General features: G+C 35.8%; 1 protein-coding gene across 1 annotated transcript in view; it reads left to right on the forward strand.

The window, feature by feature from the left end:
• Positions 1–21,256, forward strand: part of LOC145690041 (kelch domain-containing protein 4) — a 57,732-nt gene that overhangs the window by 23,749 nt on the left and 12,727 nt on the right. Inside the window, exons 5-7 of the mRNA XM_081764540.1 lie at positions 5,213–5,362; positions 10,270–10,488; positions 18,657–18,847. Coding sequence (XP_081620666.1) covers positions 5,213–5,362; positions 10,270–10,488; positions 18,657–18,847 — 560 coding nt within the window. The remainder of the gene's footprint in view (positions 1–5,212; positions 5,363–10,269; positions 10,489–18,656; positions 18,848–21,256) is intronic.

Genomic DNA, 21,256 nt, shown 5'->3' on the forward strand with positions numbered 1-21,256 from the left:
ACTATGGATAATAATACAGGTCTTTTGAAAAGAAAGTGTTAACCAGGATTTATTCATTGTTCATTCAGTTTGAGTACTAGAAGACAACTGGAGAGAGTTAGATAAACAATAAATAGGTAATGTCTATTGGATTCAATACCTAGAGGCCAATATTATATGAACTAACCTGCTTAAAGTGCAATATTATATGAACGAACCTGCTATTATATGAACTAACCTGTTCAGACGTTTATTCAACAAAAATTATTTCAGTGCTAATACGGAAGCGCTTTCTACAAAAGAAACAAGAGAAATTGACAGTTATCGGGTTGATGTTTTTCAACTGTTGTTTGTGGTAATGCAAGACAAATTTGGTTTAGAAGTAGAACTTCCTCGTCGCTAAGCGGTTAGCGTAGGCGCCTTCGACGTTTGAGATCCGGGTTCTGTTCCCAGCAGGAGCTCATCTGGTTCGGATCCCACGTTAAATTATAGGTGCACGTCTCAATAACTTCGCTTCTGAAAGGGATGTTAAAATCAAATCAAATTTATTATGAAGTTAGCGCGATTTTATGTTTTGTACGCCCCACAATAAGGAAAAACGTAATAAAAGTGATCAAATCTGAATAACTCATGAAACAAAATAAATATTAAGTGATATAATTACGTTAAAAAAAAAAAAGAAGAATTACGTGTCTCTTTAAAAGAAATCATAAATATCTACCCACAGATGTTAAATCGATGTTTTTTGACAAAAATTGAATCACATATTCATGTAGATAATGAGCCTCACGCACGTACTTCTAGGTGTTAAGCTGAAATAATCATTTCTGCATTTATGAAAAAAAAAAAAAAAAAAAAAAAAAAAAGTGAAGAAATATATTATGAAGCGCAAGCAATGTTTTCAAACCTATTAATTAAAAAATATGGACACACCTACTGAAATAGTAAGTGCTAATCAATCTCCGTTGAATTAAGCGCAGCTCTACTGACTTCTTCGACATCATAAACCAAGTTTTCAGCGTAATATCATTATCCAGTAATTATTTTAAAACAGAATTCCAATGCATCATTCTTTGCATCCTCAGGAAGATTGAGACATAGAAATGTATCTCCATCTCTACTTGCTTATTTACAAAGCAGGAATGCTAATGGCCTAGATCCTGTTTGTTCTAGATCCAAACGTTGCATACTTTTGCAGCTAATCACGGTAAAGACTCTTTATGCATACTTCAAAGTGATATTTAGGCTTGAAATGAACAAGACACAAGGAGACAAAAAAAAAAAAAAAAAAGAAAAAGAAAGAAAAGAAAAATAAAAAAGAAAATCCTGTCACTTATAAACTTGGCAGTTGTGCAGTTCTGACTTTTTTCTACGTTCGGATTTTAAATGTCTAAAAAAAAACTTTTGTTTCTCACTTCCAATTCTGTACGTTGACCAGACCTAAATATTGCGACTTACACTCAACCCAAGAAAATAATAGAAAATAAATATATTTATAAATGAAAATTTACTGAATAATTTAAGATTTTCCTTCACTTTTTCATACTACACTGACTCCCCACAATCTTGCAATCAACATAGCCTTCTGAAACTCGAGTTTTGATAGTCCCAGATGCTAACCAACACATACTAGTTCCAAGAAATTTTTTTTTTTAGTTTAATTTTAGTAACTTTTTCGAGATTTTGCCCCACTGTGCGTTCGTGCTTCGATTTACATACTATATTCTCTCATTTTATTCAATTTATAATTATAATTAATCTGAATATACATTATACATATTGAAATACAGTGAAATTCTGTAAGCTTATTTGCTTTAGATAATCTTTTCAGCGTCACGTAGCTGTGTACCCTAGATTGCTAAAACAAAGTTTCTTCCTTTCTTATTTTTTAATTCACTTTGTATGATGGAGCATATTGGAATGTAATGTATGGGAACGTTAATTCCATTAAACAGTATTAAACAGATTAAATAGTATTAATCTTGTTACATATATAAAGGTAACCAAAAAAGTTCTATCGCTTTTTGTGGAGGACTGTTCAATTATTCCTCACATCGAATGGATATGCCAGGCCTTTGGTGAGGGTGTCGTGACTACGCGCGTAGTGCAGCGGTGGTTTAACAAGTTTAAGAACAGCAACGAAACACTCAAAGACGCACCACGTGCCGGAAGACCAACACATGTACAAAATGAAGGTCTTCAGACAGCAATTGAGGCGAACAGTTGCCAGACATATGAAGAACTGGGACTGCAATCCAGTGTGAGTGGAGAAACCGTTCGGTAGCACCTTCATCAACTTGGGAAGCACTACAAATTGGTTTGATGGGTTCCACATGATTTGACTCCGCGCCAGAAGGCAACGCGAGCTGTGCTTTTTTGCTGTCTCGTCTGAGGAAGGAGTCATTTCTGGACAGGGTATTAACATGTGATGAGAAGTGGGTTCTGTACGAAGCTCCACGGCGCAATCATCATTGGTTAGCATCCCATGAACCGGTTCCGAAACAGCCGAAACCAACACTGCACCAAGGTGGTCCTCCTGTGTGTTTGGTTGACTGCTCGCGGCATCGTGCATTAGGAACTGCTAGAAGCTGGTCAGAGCATCAATGCAACTTTGTACTGTCTGCAGTTGAGCCGTGTTCAAGAAAAACTCAGAACTCTGGAACCAGCTCTTCTGAATCGCAAAGGAGTCCTCCTGTTACAGAACAACGCTAAGCCCCACGTGACTAGGATGACCCGGGACACTAGTCTGCGCTTTGGATGGAAAACAATAGTGCATCTGCCATACTCTCCGGACATTGCACCGTCCGAATAACATTTGTTCCTTTCCTTGGACAATCACCTTAGAGGACACCAGTTCAAATTCCTAGTAGAGGTGCAAATGCACTTGATACTTCCTTCGCTTCACGGCCCACCAATTTCTACCGCAATGGAATTCATGGCCTTCCAGATACGTCTTAGGTGACATATCGATGTTCGAAGGTGGTGGGTGAAAAAGCACAGAACTTTCTTGTTCACCTTTATATATGTGCATACGAAGATGTCTGACTTCGTGTTTAGGTATTATGAGGGCACTCTTATAGAGAGGTTTCAACCGTATGTTGTGCTATTTAAAGGCTTTTGCGAATTTGCCTATCTATTGATTTGACTTGCATTTAATTACTGCATTCTGAAGAAAAAAGTGAAAAGTTCAGTAATCAAGGATAATCGATCACTCGATAGGAAGGAAAAAAGTTCAGATTGTTGGACGCAATGGGTTTACTAGTTCAAACGAATCGTTCGTAGAGCTATTAATGCTCTGCTACGACAAAAATATTTTAGTAAATATTTAATTGTGTTAGCAATAACTTCTGATAATGTTGTAGACTTAGTAAAACAAAATTATCATTTAGAATTCATCCATGAATTAAAACTTCTTTCTTTTAAAGCTAAAGACATCTTTTGTGTAGCAGATTATGCTGAACAAGCGTATGTATCTATTCTATATACATAGAATTTATTGAGGCCATTAAAATTTATGCAGATGAAGGTTAAAAACGCTATACCCAATTTTCCTATTGGAAATACGTTGACATAATATAAAGAAATAATGTAATTAATGTTAGTTAGCTATCGTTAAACTAAAATTATACCCAAAATGGTCGTAAATGCTTGTAAAGTTGACTTTAATTAAATTCCAACAAAATATATGAAGCTCACAGTAAAGTGTTTTCCCGAACGGGAAACGAGATGTAATAGAAATTTTATATCAAAACAAATATAGGATTGCTTTGTGGTTTATGATACTTTTTTTTTTTTTCTTGTTTACCAGTTTGATTTTGGGCAATCGTACAACACATATGATGAGATAACATAGAACTTTAACTTCATAAAGTGGCCCCGCATGGCGTAGTAGCTAAGTTCTCGCCCTTTGTGCGAGTGGTCCCGGGTTCGATTCCCGGTGGGGACACCCGGTCGAAAAAGTGTAACAGCTTTTTCAGGCTAGTCATCTTGAGTGAGGTTTTTCCTGGATTTCCCTCATTTACACCAGACAAATGCCGAGATGGTACCTAACATAATTTTCCCAGGCCGCTTCTTTCCTTCCCCAATCCTTTCTTCCTTCCCTTTCATCAGAGTGTGATCGCCGAGGGACGTCATCCCTTATGTACGTGATGGGCTAAATGGGCTTAGATGCCGACAGCCCAGAAATCGAATTCCTAATCCTAATCCTTGAACTTGAAAAAAAGGTTAGACAACCTACATGACCTTTGCGATGTTGGGTTGCATAACATACATTTGCTGGCGACCAATGAAATACCAGTTCGAAAATCAATAAAGATAAACAACACTGGACTCTTAAATAATGAATGTTATTAAGACACCTCTTTAATTAAATTGTGTAGTCAGTTACAGGAAAACAAGATTAAGAGTTGAATAAGAAAATCATAGAAAGTCAAAAAAGCAAAAAAAAAAAAAAATATCCATTGCTTCTTCCCCTCAAGATTTTTTTTTTTTTTTTTAAATGGGGGAAACCTCTATCCCAAATAAAAGTTGACTCTTTTGTATGTCTGGTGATTATATAAAACAGAAAGCTTAATTATGACAATTTCAAATACGTCGATGTTAATAATTTGCCTTGTATTTAAAGTTACTGTTGTGTTAGCTTAGAAGAATTTTTTTTTAATTTAATTTATTCATTTTTAGTAATTTGTATAGTTATAATACAATTCATGTGAAAGGCTCAAATAATAAGTTTGAACGAATTATTAGAGCTTTTTTTTTAAAAAAAAAAATAATAAGAATGTATAATTTTGAAATAAAATGCTTATGAACAGTTTTATTTGCCATGTACACCGCTTAAATAAATAAAAAAAAAATGATGGTCTATCGCTCCTTCTTACATTTTCTGCCCCATTCTAATTGGTAAAAATTCCAATGTAAGTTGACCTCGCACATTGTATCAAGAAATTGAAATAAACAAGTCTGGCACCATTAATACATGGTCTGGAAGCCTTCATTGCGCCAACGTTACTCAGCAACTTCTCGTTCCTTTTAACCTTTCTGTTTTCATTTTTCTTTCTCACTGTCTGATGAGGGATTAGCGAAAGCAATTCGACTTTTTAAAAGTCTATGATTTATATATCTATATAAAAGTCTATATTTAACCATCAACAGGTAACTAGTTATTTTATGTATATTGTAAATTTGATGTTATCTTTTCCATAAAAATAATTTTGAGTATAATTTTATATTACAGGAACACCTCCGTCGCCCAGATCAGGTTGTCAAATGGCAACATTACCGGATGGGAAGGTCATCATCTTTGGCGGTTATAGTAAAGAAAAGCTTAAGAAAGACGTAGATAAGGGTATAGTTCATACGGATATGTTCCTCCTCTCGCCTGACAGTAAGTTATTTTTTATTTTTATTTTTTTAAAGGAATAAACGAGTTGATGTAGTTCCAATTACTGAATAATTAAATATAATGAAAAACATGTTTAATGTCTTATCTTGCTTTTATTTCTACTGGGCTGTGTGGACTTTTGAGTCAAGACTTATCAAAAGTCAGGAAGGGGTTATAACTCTGAATAACCATTGTATTTATTATTAGTTTCCATTGATATTTCACAGACTTAAAAATCAAGGATGGGATATTGTTTACACTTGTGTGTGGAATATAATCTTAGGCAGATGTCAGCCATTATGGGCCCTACAGATACGGGCCCTCTGTAGCACATGACAAGACTCAACACTTCTGTTTCAAGTGCCTCTGCACGAATATTGTCTTTGAGCTGCTGTATTGGTTATTCTTTGTTCACATATACTTTGTCTTTCAAATAGCCCTAAAGAAACCAAGCAAATTGAGTGAGGTCAGAAGAACAAGAGGGCATGTTTCTTGTGTACTATATAGGATTCGTATCTGTGAGGCCCATAATGGCGGACACCTACTTGAGATTATATTCCACATATAAGTGTAAACAATATGCCATCCATCCCATCCTTGGTCTTTAATTCTATGAAATATTAATGGAAACTAATGATAAATAAAAATAATTATCATAGTTATAACTCTATCGTGACTTTTGGTCCACCCTGTGTGTATAGAGATAAATAGATATAATACAAGCTATTAAAAAGCTTATGTTACGTTACGTTTCATTACATTAAAATGAAGTGAGCTGAGTTTGAGATTTTGTTTCGTGTCCTTGTGTAGCACAGAGGTTATAAAGGACGGGACGTACTACTAACGTAGGCTCTGATCTACGACCGAAGCTTTAATCCGGAGCACAAACATCATCCAGGATCAACTTTCACATTAGTAGCCGTTCTCCACCTTACTATTTCGCCTTCCAAGAAGGGTTGATTTTTTTTTTTAATTATTAGGGAGAAACCCACATAAGAAAAACACATCGAGAACAGAATGCCCTTGAAAAAAGGTTTCCAAATCATGCATAGCTAATTTTTTGCTTACAATCGATCAAATGTACTGTAACAGTGTGTTCAACTGTAATCTCTTACATAAAAATGAAAAGGATTTTGTTTGTGATCGCATCATGGAGAAACAGCTGAACCGTTTGGAATAAATTTTTGGATATTATCGTTATCGCGTACCACGAAGTAGGATTTTATTATGTTACTTCGATTAAAAGGCATATTCTAAGAGGGGGGAGCGAAAGGTCACACACTCTGCAAAAAAAAAAAAAAAAAAAAAAAAAATATCTCAATCCTGTCCAGTTAGGAAGATAAAGTGTCCTCATTAAAATTAAATGGATCCCTGTCCCAGCGTTTTTACAGTTCCTGTTTTAAGGGGGGAAAGGGACATTTTCTGCAATTCTTCTTCACATTGAAAGCGATGTTGCCTGTTGTTTGTGATCGCATCACGGGGAAACGGTTGAATAGGTTGAAGTGAATTTTTGAATCTTGATCTGGGATTTTATCATATTACTTTGATCCAAGGGCGCATTCTAAAGGGAGTTTCAAAATTTATGTTACAAATAGAATATGTTAGAAGCTCGCCAATTTAGGAAGATGAAACTCGGTGTATATAACTCCTCACTAGAAATAAGTGGAAACGCATCTCCCTGTTTTTGAAAATTACCGTTTAAAAGGAGAAAAAGGACATTTTCTATAATTTCTTTCTTCACATTTAAATTGATGTTGTCTGTTTAGGATTGCCTCACGAGGAAACGGTTGAACAATTTATGAACGTACTTAGTACTTACATCAAGGTGGAATTTTATCATGTTACTTTGCTTAAAGGGCGTATCCTAAGGGAGAAAGAGGTCCAAAACTTATGGCAAAAATAGAATATCTTGTGGAGATTTTATGATAACATTTTCATTGATATGAATATTCTAAGCGGCAGAGGCATGAACCTAATTCTCCCTGTGCAAGGAACGGGCATTTCAGCTAGTCTGGAATAAAAAGTAGTGAGATTACATTCCCTTTATTTTTGTAGTACGTACTCGTGTCTTGGTAAGCTCTTCCGGGTTCGATTCCCGGTGGGAAGGCCAGCCACCCTGAATGAGGTTTTCCTGGGTTTTCCTCATTCATACCAGGCAGATGCCGAGATGGTACCTAACTTATAGGTCCCAGGCCGCTTCCTTCCTTCCCCGATCCTTTCTCTCCTTCCCTTTCTCCGGATAGTGTGCTCGCCGAGGGACGTCATCCCTCGAAACGTGACGGGATGCCGAAAGCCCAGAAATCTAAATCCTAAATCCTAATAACCGCGTTTTGGTACAAACAAATAATAAAATATCTTCCTTCATGTGCCAGTTAATCACAAGTCGAAAACATTTTATTTAAGAAAAAGAAATTCTTAAAGATAAACGCTTATTTTCTCAATAACAATCAGATTGTGAAACTCGAATTCATCTTGCATACCTGTGGAATATATGGCTTATAATACAATTAGCATTTGTTACAAAAGCTCTTTAATCATAAAATAACTTACGAGAGCAAACTGGTAACTGGAAATTAAAATTTTAAAAAATCCAGCATTTCAGTACTTCCAAAAAAAATGTCTCTTTATTTTAAGAAAAAATTAATAATCTGTATTTTTACCTTTGACTCATGAACTTGACGTAATATCTCAGTATTTGCCTGGCGTGTTTCGCAGGAAACTAAATCCCTGGTGCGATCCCCGCTCGAGCCAAGTGAACTTTGTGGTGGACAAACACAGTGTGCGTGAATTTTCTTGCTGTTCTCTCCCACTTTCTTAATTCCACCATTTAATTCACTTCTCATCATCACCGCCTCTTTTAGCCTAGCCGGCATAACCAAAGGACGAAAAACTGAAAGATTTCATTTCATTTTTCGAAGGAAACTAAAGGAATCTTTAGTCAGGACGACTGGCTAAGGAATTTGAATCCTGAGTGTAATGAAGGATTTTATTCCTATTTTATGTTAGATGGAATTACCCACCCCGAATCGCGGATGGAGCTTTTCGGATTTTTTAGTGTTGCTTTTTTAAAGTTTAGTTCAGTGACTCGCGATTATGAAGCGATGCTAAGGGAACTACTGATAATGAAATGGATAATAATGAGGTGGTATGACGAAAGTGAGAGGAAACGGAAGAACCCGAGAGAAAACGCATGCACACACGGTGTTTGTCCATTACTAAGTCCACTTGGCGATAGGTGGGATCAAACCATGAACCCTCGACAGAAGTGATCTACCGCGGTGGCCCTACAAGAGAATTTGATAGTTTCATGTATACACTAAAACACGAATGCTTAAGTGGCATTTTAAGTGCAAATATGGCTTTAAATATACGTACAAAATTCAATAAAACTCAAGTTTTACCCAATAATACCCGTTTTTGCCAAGTAAAACTCAATTTTACCCAATAGAACCTCATGGACTTTTCACAACCCTATTTCCAAGAAAGCTGGATGACAGGATTATGCCACCAGGCTTTCGTCCGACGGGGAGGTGTAAAGCAAAATCAAAATGTGAGTGGCTGTAGTGGAACATATTTTGGTATATAGGCAATAGTAATTTAAATTTTCTTAACGCCGGCGAGAAAGTATCTCCAGAAGTATGTCTGGAAGGAATAACGGCATGTCACTGGTTTCGTTAAAGTAGAAATAAAGGCGCATACTACTAGTACTAGGTAGAATCGCCTTAGTTTAGTGAAACAGTGCAATGAAAATATTGAGAATATATAATTGAAAAATTTTGTCCATCTACCTCTATTTAGAACTGCGGCTCGTCAAATTACTCTACAAAAGATGAGAGCATTGAAAGTGGATGGAAATCTATTGCAATGAATAATTTAGTATAGTTTTACATTACCATGTTGGAATCACAGAGGCATTTGATTGCTAGACTGGTACGAACAGGAATTCATTTTTCTCGCACCATGTAGATATTTAGCAATCCAAATATCCACTATAGTGGATTGTCTCCACATACAAATTGCGAACGGATTGCTATGCCTAAAAACCCAGTTACAGGGAAACTTAAATTTAATGTTTGATCTAAACTAGAAAATGTGATAGTAAGACTATTCATGGCTTTGGATTGATTGTTTTAACAAAAGAAACACTGACCAATTATAATTTACAAATTATAATTTAAAATAAAGTGGTTTTTAAGCTTTGGTCAGTGTCTCTTTTGTTAGAAAATGTGAGTCTTAAATTGAAGGAAACTTAAGAATAAAAGATGATGATTAAAAAGGAATAATAATCCCTACCAATGCCATTGAGTTTTACTGGATTCTAGTTACTTCCAAAGAGTAAGGGAACTTTGTAATCATTGTAAGAATAAAGTCTGCATAACTTAAACTAGAAATATAGATAACTGAACAATGCAACGTTTATTTTATTTTATTTATTTATTTATTTATTATTTTTTTTTTAAATAATAACTGTGTAACAGTTTCGCCAACTAACTGAACATATTGCCTTCATCAGACAGTGTCTAGTCGTAGACAGTATCGGATGAAGCCAAGTATGTTCAGTTAATTGGCGAAACTGTTACACTATTATTATTTTTTAAAATAAATGTTGCTTTATTCAGTGATTTGCATAAGTTATTAAGAATAGTTAGTTCAAGTCTGCATGTTCAAATTGATTATTCATCCCAAAAACACTATAACAGTCGTTGATGTTTTTTTTAATTCTTGAAAGGACAGTGAAGTTGATTTTTCTTTCATTGAATTTTAACTAAATTTCAGGAAATATATATACCTTTAGAAGTGCTCAATCGCGAACGTACAACCCCAAAACCCTTAAATACCTGTAAACGTAAATATTAAGAAATGTTAATTCAGATAATTCACTTTAGTGTGGATTGTATTTTCGATTACAGAAAATGATACAACGGGAACCAAGTGGAAATGGGTGAAAATCAAACCGTCCGGAGCCCTTCCTACTCCCCGGTGTGGGTTTTCCCTAGCTGTGGCTCCCAGCAATAAAGCCTATTTGTTTGGAGGCGTGTTTGATGTAAAAGATGATGAAGAGGATCTTTCAGGGACGTTCTACAATGATCTCTACAGTCTAGAATTGGATAAACAAACATGGAGGACAGGTAAGGAACTAACAGAATATTTAGTAAGTCAGTGCTTATAATTTTATTGAAACTTTATTCGTATTATTATTATGCGATGGTTTTGTTTGGCGTACATTTAAAGTATTCACCTGCAGAAGATGTTTTACTCTCACAAAGCTCTTTTCCAACTGGAGGATAGGGGAATGCCCAGCAGATTTGGTTGGATACTGGGAATTCGTTAGATGGACCAAGCCATCACTGTTTGCATTGCAGCTAGTAAAGCTCCGGGTTAGAGGTTAGACGAAAAACTCCGGATCTTCCAGGTTGGGGAATAGGAAAACAAGCCAAGACTTTCGTTAGATATCTTGTAACATTGAGTTTTTGTGTATTATTCCCTTGCCAAATTGAATTGCTTTCTGTCACTGCTGTTTATTACTCACTTGCCAAATTGAATTGCTTTCTGTCACTGCTCAATTTTATGTCCCTTCTCCTCGAATCTAGCACAGAAAACACGTTGTTCAACGCTCCAGCGAAGTCCATGGTAACTGATAGTATTCCTATGAAATGGCATCCTATTCTCTTCCAAACTCTCACCCTTAACCCATTCCAAGCTATCGCGCTTGTGCAGTATTCAGCTTTGAAATGTGTCAGTCGACTCAGCTCCACTCTGTATTCACATTTTTTTTATATAGCCACGACGACGTAGTCTGTAAGACATATACCTACCGATGGCTCGGGTTCGGTCCCTGGTGGGGGCGATATTTTCGTCCTATCATCGTTCAACTGGGGGAAATGGAAGGAGGCCTTACGTTTACATCGCCAGTGAGCCATGCTGTTTGTTCCGAATGAAGAGTGTGTCTACCTTCTACAAGCACAAGACTAAATAAAAAGTAATGGCAACGCTGTATTATTCGTACCTGGCTTTATGCACAGCATAACACGTGTTATATCCCTTCAATGCAATCGCCTCCCATCTCTCTCCTGCCGCATATATGAAAAACATCGTAGACATTACGCGCTACAACTTTGCACTTGGGTGGCGTAATGTTCTTCGAGATTTGACAGGCAGGGAAATGAATTCCATCAGCGTTGCCAACTTAAATAAATATTCGCTATGAATCTGAAATGTTCAGTATTATTCATAGTTTGTATGTTGTATCTTTCCATCTATGTATATGTAGATTGTAAAACGTATACGTAAAAAATGAAATAAAATAACAAAAAAATAATTTCAATCTTCCGATACACTATACGAAAGCCGGCTAAAGAACAAACCTCTGCAAGCTTCGGAAATATCCACATTCGTGCGCAACGTGGGTGCCATGGTTGCCTTGGCACCCCCATTAGACTTTTTTTTATGTAGAATTATTACAAACTGAGAATAGATTACGTGTAAATTATTTCCCTTCTGCATGTGTGCCGTGTGTCGCCGACGCAGCGTCGGGTGCAATGACGCTATCTTTTCTTAGGGGAGAGGGGGGGAGAACTACGTTCCATATCAGGGTTGGCTGGTTTAAACCAAAAAACAAAAAAATGTTTGTAAAAGTGTAAATGTTTGTAAAATCTTGATGAACACACATTTGTGGGTTATCACGTTTCACTCCCGTATGTTATTCGTATTATATTCAGACCTAAATTCCCCATTCATCACTCAAAAAGATTATACTACAAAAGCAACTTTTTTTTTTTTTTTTTTTATAAGTTTATAAATGTTTATTTTGTGATTTTTTTGTAGTTATTATTGTTATGTAATTGCAATCGAAGAAAAATTCTAAATATTGTTTGGTTTCAATGTTTACTATTGATAAAATACATCGAAAATGCCGTACTTTTTGTGTGTGTGTGTGGGGGGGGGTCATACAGACCCCACGAGAGGCATTTAGTGAAATAAGTATCTTTGGTATCTATTTATGTACAAATGAGTCTGAGCCAAAGTGGACTCAAATAATTCGTATCTTTATTCACTTTTCTTATTGATATGCAGATTAAGTCGGTGTATTTCTTTAATTTGGACCGATAACAGTCGTTGTTAACTAACTTGAACTAAATTAGTTCTTCTGTACTCCGTAGTACTTTGAAATTGTTCATATGTAATTCTGTGTAATGGTTTCACTTGTGCAACTGTTTATCTTTTTGTCCTTCTGAAATGACTCTTGACAGTTATATTAAGAAGCATGTAAAGATCAGTACAACGTATTTATTTTTTATCAGGATTCCTTCGTGAGTGAGTCGGCAGACGTATCGCATTTGTGGCCAATTAGTCCTGGTTCCGAGTTCAAATGGAGGACAATTTCTCTCGGATGTAACTCGAGAAGCGGTTTTTATTCCGCTTTAAGCTTATGTGACCCCTTCCAGCATAACCCGGTTGTTGCATAATAACATCAAGGCGAAACAAACTTATTTCTGTCCACATATGATATGAATATATAGAGCAAATTATTTAAACCAGAAAAACCTGGTTTAAACCAAAAAAACCTGGTTTAAACCAAAAAAACCTGGTTTAAACAAAAAAAAACAGGATTTTTTGTTGTTTTTTTTCAATAAAAACCATGGTTTTTGTCAACCCTGTTCCATATGGTGGTACTTTAGATCTAGCACCCACATTCCCAATGTCCTGCGCACGCTAGTGGAAATATCTTATTCCGAGGGATGAATGAGCCACGCTTCTGTTTTAAGCGAATGCTGTTGCCTAGGAACAGCAGGGGTTACCAAAATGTACCATGTGTTCTGTTGACCAAGAGATGTGTAAAATTTCTTCTTTCTTTCTAAGAAGTAAAAAATAAAAGAGTGAAATAATGTTTCCCATTCAGTATTTCTTAACATTGTGTTGGTGGTGGATATAAAACTAAATCTTTGTGTTTTGTAAACTATTTTAAAATTTTACATGTATCTATTCATTTATGTGTTAACGTCTGGGAATTGTGTGGATATTTATATTGTAATATTTTGTGTAGGTGGAGTCAATAATGGACTGAGAATCTAACTCTTCACCTATTTATTTATAACAATACAAAATAGTCTTTCTGTTTTACAAAGTTAATATATCAGAATCTCCTTTATGACCAAGGGTGAAGGAAGTAACGTTTCATACGTGAACCCCTTCACTCATGGCACCCTCATGAGGTATAGTTTGTGTTGAGGAATCCGCTTCGCTTCAGAGCAGCCTTCAGGGATATTAGGATAGGTTAAGCCCCTTAGTCCAGTGCAACCTCCAGAGCTGTTGTGGATAGGCGATTATGGTCAACTGATTCCTTCTTCCTCTGTAGTTCCTCTTGTATAGGCCCTCTTTAGGTGGCTCGTCCTCATTCAGTTCCCATTGTGTTGATCTTCATATCTTCCTGTTCAGTGTATTGTCTGCTTGTTTGTAAACATTAGCATGTGTCGTCCATAAACATATGCTCATATTATGATGTGAGGATCCTTACACCCCCACAGTGAAAAAAAAAATAATAATAATAATAATAATAATCTCTAAGATTATTTAAAAAAATTGTAATGAACTGGAGGGAAGTTTCACGGAAACACTGATACACTTGAAAACACATTATACTGTAAACACTGTTAAAGACACTATAAAATCACTAAAAACTGTTGTTTTGAAATATATACAATAAAAATGGTAATACCACTATACTTCTATTCCGGCTAAGCGGAATCAAATTGTCATTATCACTTCCCTCAGGGCGGGTAAAAACGCCATAACGGTATTTAATAAATGTACACTCGTTCACTAATTCTGCCCTGCTAAGCGAAAAGTCCTTATCTCCATTTCTTACACTTTCGAGAAAATAAGCAAAACGCGTTTTGGCTTAGGCTGTACGTTCAAATTTGTTGTATTTCAGTAAAACTTTATTAAATATATTTTCACGATCTAAAATTTGTGTGGTAATACAGTTAAATATTTTTGCTTATGAATTGCCACTTAAGGTTTTTTGTTTACTTTTAGTTACAGTTTTGAACATAAGGTAAACACTCATGACGTCATTACCCCCAGCCTATTGGTCAAACCACGTCAATTTCACTTTAGATAGATGCAGAATTGTACTACGAACATTCCCATACCAATATCTCGATTTTCGAAAAATGTGGAGTTAAGGTCTTTTAGCTTAGGACGGCAGAATTGAGGGTATTGGTCGAGTTTTTTGTTAACTGAAATCGGTATTAATGTCACATTCGGTATTTTCAGTCTGAACTGTATGATTATCAATTTGAACAGCAGGCGCCGATGAGTTAAGTCTTTCCAGTGGTAATGAGATGTCTAGACGATTTATTAAGCTTTTGCCTTTATAACGAGACTTATTAAGGATGAGGAACAAATAGGTTATTATTATTATTATTATTATTATTATTATTATTATTATTATTATTATTATTATTATTATTATTATTATTATTATTATTTTTATTATAAGAATTAAGGAAAGAAGAACAATCGGATTTAGAATCTGGAACATTTTTCTGGAAAAGAAAAGATATTATTATTGGCGTGTTTCTAAGCGTTTGTACAGTGCGTTCCACGAATAACACTAAGGTCCATCTCCTGAAGAAACCAAGGCAGATAGGAACGAAACATTTTGTAACCTTCAAGGGACATAAAAGACAACATTATGCTGATATAGAGAATCCCCCATGAGGTGTGCTCAAGGAGGTTACGAGGGTAACTACACAATTTTAAATAGTAACCCCCACTGTGTGGTATCTCGTTTGAAAGGTAATCACGTGTAGAGACCAATTTTGGAAACTACAAGTCACTAGCTTGTCCCCATCCAACATGGCGGCCATCCGTAACTACGGTGGAAGTACGTTCCACGCATAACGCTAAGGCCAGTCTCCTGAAGAAACCAAGGCAGATAGAAATATGAAACCGTTTTTAACCTTGAAGGGACATAAAAGACAACATTATGTTGATATGGAAAATCCCCATGAGAGGGCCTAAGGGGGTTACGAGGGGTAACTACGGGTACTTCTACCGTATTTACGGATAGCCGCCATGATGGATAGAGACACGATAGCGACATGTACTTTCCAAAATTGGTCTCTACACGTGATTACCTTTCAAACGAGATATCACATGGTGGGGGTTGCTATTTAAAATTTTGTAGTTACCCCCTCGTAACAACTTTGTGCGCACCTCATGGGGGGTTCTCCACATCAGCATAATGTTGTCTTTTATGTCCTTTGAATGTTACAAAAGTTTTCATGTTTCTATCTGCCTTGGTTTCTTCAGGAGACGGGCCTTAGTGTTATTCGTGGAATGCACTGTATAAGAAACGTAAAGCTATACTTATAGCAAGTAAAAGAATAAATATAATGAGAATGGTCCAGGGAAAAGAATGATGCAGGTGTAATTCTGAGAAATGATTTGGTAAATTTTTCTGTTCTCATTGGAGAAGAGCATGAAAAGACGTTACAGTTTGTTGAATATTTTGTAAGTTAAAAGTAAAATTGAAATTACAGTTGGCATGAAGTGTGCAATATTCTAGAGTAAAATTGGCCGAACGTCTGGTGGGTAGGTTGAGGATCTCTGTCTTGATGTATTCGTAGTCTTCGTATGGAAAGAAGTAAGTTAGAGATTGCTCCATTTCATTTGCAAATACTATGTGATTTCTTTGACGAGTTATCCGTACTGATTTTCGTGTTGTAAGCAGAAGCCCAGTTGGAGGAAGTGTTATGTTTTTAGTCAGGTATAAACAGTCTTGCTGAGGTTGCATTATGACTCGAGTTGTAAGACCTGATCATGCATCTTCCTTCTTCTTAGCTGGTAATCTTGGCTTCCGTGGATATTTTAAAAAAGAAATTATGTTTTTATTTAAATCTATGGTGGCATAAGTACGTTGGAGGAAATCAGTTTCATAAATGATTGGCATTTGCCTATCAACTATCCTAAAATATTGTTTGCCCTATTTTGAATGTTATTAGTGCTATTTGTTTCAAATAAATGTTTCTTCCTGACACTACTTTTACTACCGTTTGGAATGAAATTAAATCCGTTCCAGGTGGTAAACTATCCGAGGGCCAGGTTGAAATTATACTCCCTGTATCGATTATTGCATTTTGTGGTCCTAATTTGGTATTGATTACTAAATTTGATCTGTTAGTTTCGTCTTCTAAAGTGATGTTTTCACGCCGATCTGCCAAATTTTCTGCTTGGTTTTCTGAAGCAGAGTAGGGGATTGACGATAGGATCGTAACAATGCAATTGTAAGGGTTTTTTGAGACGAGTTTTCGAGACACCTGACAGGAAATCGAAGATAAAAGGATATTATCTTGGTTGTAGGAAGCTGTCGTATGTGTCTCTCATTTTTTTTTGAGATAATACAAGTTAAATATAAGAGTCATTTTTTCTCAGATGTAAGTCCAAAAGTATAATTTATTCTTTTAAATTTAATTATCTATTACTATTTATCTATATATATAATTATCTATAATTATTTAATTATTATTTTATTTTAATTAGCTTTCACAGACCACTTTCTCTGTGTACACAATATACTTGTTTTTCAAAACCATTACAACATAAAGCAAATAACCCCTATGTGCTTGTATTAAATCGCGAAAAATAACTCCGATTTCAAAGATAAAATAAAACGAAAACTTCACATCCCTATTATTCGTTGTCGTATGATACATTATTAATTTCTATTAAAAGAATCATTATCTTAATACGTTATTGTCACAAATCTTATTTCCTATCAAACTCTCATGTATACTGCGGTTCATACAACAACAGTACGCGTGCGCTTCTTCCGTATGGCAACTATCTGTATGTATAGTTGGGTAAAATTAGAAACAAGACTAGCTGAACCTGCGTTCCCTACACAGCGCATCATTCGCATATGATCATAAATCTCCTTCTCATTCCTCACAACATCTGTGCATGTCCCTTTACAGACCCAAGTGAAAGACGTATTGAATAAAAAAAGCCAAGAGGTATCATAAAGGGGAGACATTTTTCGATTATTTCTTCTCCATATCTCGCACCGTTTGCAAGATTTGAGCCTACTTCCGGTTGGAGTTCCTAATTCATGTATAACCAGTGTTTTCTTTCTTGCATGCAGTATGTAATAAGCAAATACATTACATACACAATTAATTATAATGTCAGTTATATATGGTGTTCATTGGGCAAAACACTCCAAAAATAAAGGTTCATCTTAGACTGGAGAAATGGTTATCCTTCCTTTTTCAATATTTGACCATGAAACCAACGCCTGAGATATATATATATATATATATATACAGCCCCTATATACAACAGTGTGGTGTTGGAATGTATAATGCGTAGGATGTGATGCTTTTTTTTTTAATTTCAACACTTCCAATGTACCCGTAAAAATGTAATAAAGAAATAGTGGCCATGTTTTTTTTTTTAATATTCAATTAAAACTGGACAATCTACATGAAACTTGCAATCGATCGGTGAAAACGTCATCTTTCTAGAGCCTGTAGTTTCCGAGATCTCATTATCGAAAGGATTGACCACAAACATATAAACATATAGTTTAAAAGAACTCGGAAGATGGCAGCACAATTCACCTGCATTGATTTTAGAGAAGGCTTATTAAAATACAAAGGCTTTGAACAATAATTTTAAGACATAAACTTTATGAAAATGATGTATTTAACTAATTTATTTAAAGTACACATACTCAAAATGTTATGTTTGTTTCTGTTAAACGTGAAATCACATATAACCGTAAATGAAAGATTTGAAAGCCAAAGTTATAGGTTGGAGCTCAGTCGTTTTAATTGCTATTATAGCATTTTAATAGATAGACAGTACAAAATAAGACATATTGCGAGAACGGATTGATTGATACAGCGGTGGCCCACACATTACTAACTAGTAGAACCCATATGAGATACTAGTAATCCACTTGAACCAAAATTTTGAATTTTGTATGCATGCTTATTTTGTATTGAAAGTACACTATTTTACTATTTGTAACAGTCATCTGTGTACAGTCTCTATGTTTCGATTCTATGTTTGCGTTCGATTTGTAAAAGATATAATTTTAGTTTAATGCACATCGAAGTTCTAAGCCTTCAGTAAAATCTATCCATGCAAGGAAAACTTGGAACAAGTCTTTCCTCGGTTTTATACAAACGATATTATGGCACTTTCTTTTTTAAACTTTTTTATAGTACACTTTTGAATAAAAATCGTAATTTTTCAAAATATGTATTGATTAATTTATTTATTTCAGTGACTATAACAGGAAAGAAAGACCCAAGTAAAACAAGAAGAAGAAGAAAGAAAGATAAAGATGATAATAATGATGGTGAGGATGAAGAAAGTGAATCTGAAAGTGAAGAAGAAGTTGAAGAGACAACAGAGAAGATGGAAACAGTCAATATCAAAGAAGAAAGTACTGTTGCTGATGATGGAATATTTAAGGTATTTATTTTTATTTCTTTTATGCAGTTCAAGTTTCCATCGACACATTTCTGTGTTGGTAAAATTTGAAATTATTTCCTTTCTGTTCAATATTAGTATGCATGTAACAATGTTACAAACACAGGAAAATGTGGCCATTGATTAAAGAAGGACTCATTTTTTTTTCCAGTTTAGTTCATATCTACTGTTAATAATGGAAAACGCCAGTATCAATAACAATGTTTCGGTAATCGTGTATAGACAAGGCCATATATGATTCCTAGCTTACTGATATTCAAGTAGAGTTATCCGAATAACTTGGGATCCATAATACACTGAGTTTTCTTTTATGTCATCATTTTCACCAGATTCACAGCTGTTTCTTCATGGACCCTCGTTGAAACATCAATTAATACATCTGCATATCTAGAAGTAAATCTCGATCACCTAGGACATACGAGTGGGGGAGGACCCAAAAATAACAGGAATTTCGTGATAAAAAGCATGGACTTTTTTTTAATACAGATTTTTCAAATACAACTTTAATCACCTTAAAAGGACTCTATTAGTGCTGATGTACTTGTCCAAACGTTCACTCCGTTGTTAGAAGCACCTAGCAAATTGGGCCTTTTTAATACCTGCTAGCACCGTCGTGATGTTGCGTTTGACTTCGTCGACATCGACAGAATGCTTGCCTTTCAAGTCCTTTTTCATCCGACGAAATAGGAAAAATGTCCGCGAGAACCAAATCTGGCGAATAGGGCGCGTGGATAGTTTGTGACTGCGTCTTTGATTGCACGACAGGTTTCTACAATAATACCTCTTTGCTCTTCGGTAAGAAGTCTGGGCACAAACTTAGCAACAAATAGTCGCATTCGCAAATTATCGTACAAAATGAGCTGAATGGAGCTCTAGGATAAATCTTTGAGTTTGTCGATTGTTCTGTGTCAATTTTCCTTAATGAGATTACGGATTTTGGCGATGTTCGAGGACGACTGGAATGGGGCTGATCTTCAGTGGTCATTTCCCTCCTTTTAAACCGAGCAAATCTTTCGTACACTGGCGTTTTCTGAGAGCATGTTTTTTTGTAAGCTCTTTGCATGCATCATCACAATAGTTTCTGCTGTGTTCTTGTCGAGTTAAAAACAAAGATTCACAGCCGCGCGTTGTTCGTGAGAATCTGCCATTTCTTCGTGTCACAAGTGTACTATAGACACACACACACGTGTCGTTGTCGGTTGACGCCACGTGGCATACTGACTCAGAAGAGATCCTCCCACAGCGGCGCAGCTTCATACTACAACTACGCAATGCGCATTAGTACGATTCCGGTTATTTTGGGGTCTCTCCTCGTAAATAATCAGTTTTTACTCCAAGAACCAATCTCACATTGCTGCACCTAAAATATCCACATTTACTAAGTATACACAGGCTCACTACCAATAAGCTTGACATAACAAGCGTGCTGTAATATCATAAAACTTTTCTTGTCCAGGCTAGCCTAACACATACTTTTATTGTTTGAAAATTGAAATAAACTGGATTTTTGGTTTTGTATTGAAAGCTGTATAGACATTGTCATAAGAGTTCAACGGGTGATCCGAACTACATAAACTTCCCAGCGTTACCTTCACCTCTTTGTACACCTAAAACGGGACACACTTGTCGAACTTGTGCATTAGGAACTTATCGGTCCCTAATGCCCAGGTCTGTACATGGGACAGTTTATTAATAATAGTAATAGAATGAAATACATGTATTCATGAATGAAAATTGCAATGAGAACTTTAAATCGAAATCACATGAAGCAGGAAACTCGTACCATCAGCTTGTTGGCGCTTAGTTGAGCACAAGTTACAAACCATTGAACCAGCCGAAGAATAACGTCATCATTGGCTGTGATTTCACTGCTGCCAACATAAGAAATGTTAGCGATAGAATCATATTGATATCTCGATAACCATAGATAACCATCGTGGGATCGAAATTTTCAAATGTCACTAAGAATTTCTGTCTCATATTTTGTGTTTCTGATCCCTGTTCGTTGGCGTAATTCAGAACACTGAAAATGTTCTTAAAGTTCGGGATGTCTTGTCTAATTGAAAGTAGCTGGCAACTCTACCTCCACGAAAACTGAGAACGCTAACCTTTTACTCAGCAAGAGTTCAAAAAGTAAAAATTTGTATTCTCCGTAGAGATAAACCACAAGAAATAGCGAGAAATGACTTTCTGATATGGATTTATCTCCACTCCGATTGATCTGTTCCAATCGGAAATGGTAGAAATTACGATTTCCACTTTCAGCACAGAAAAGAAAATTGGTAAGTGCATTTACATACGATGCCGGCACCGGCAATGCCAGTGATGGCCTCGGTTTCGATGCAGTGCAAATCCTAGCTTGCACATGTACCGGCATTGCCCTCTGAACAT

This window comes from Thermobia domestica, chromosome 7, assembly GCF_964235325.1.
Source record: "Thermobia domestica chromosome 7, izTheDome1.hap1.1, whole genome shotgun sequence".
NCBI classification, from domain to species: Eukaryota; Metazoa; Arthropoda; class Insecta; order Zygentoma; family Lepismatidae; genus Thermobia; species Thermobia domestica.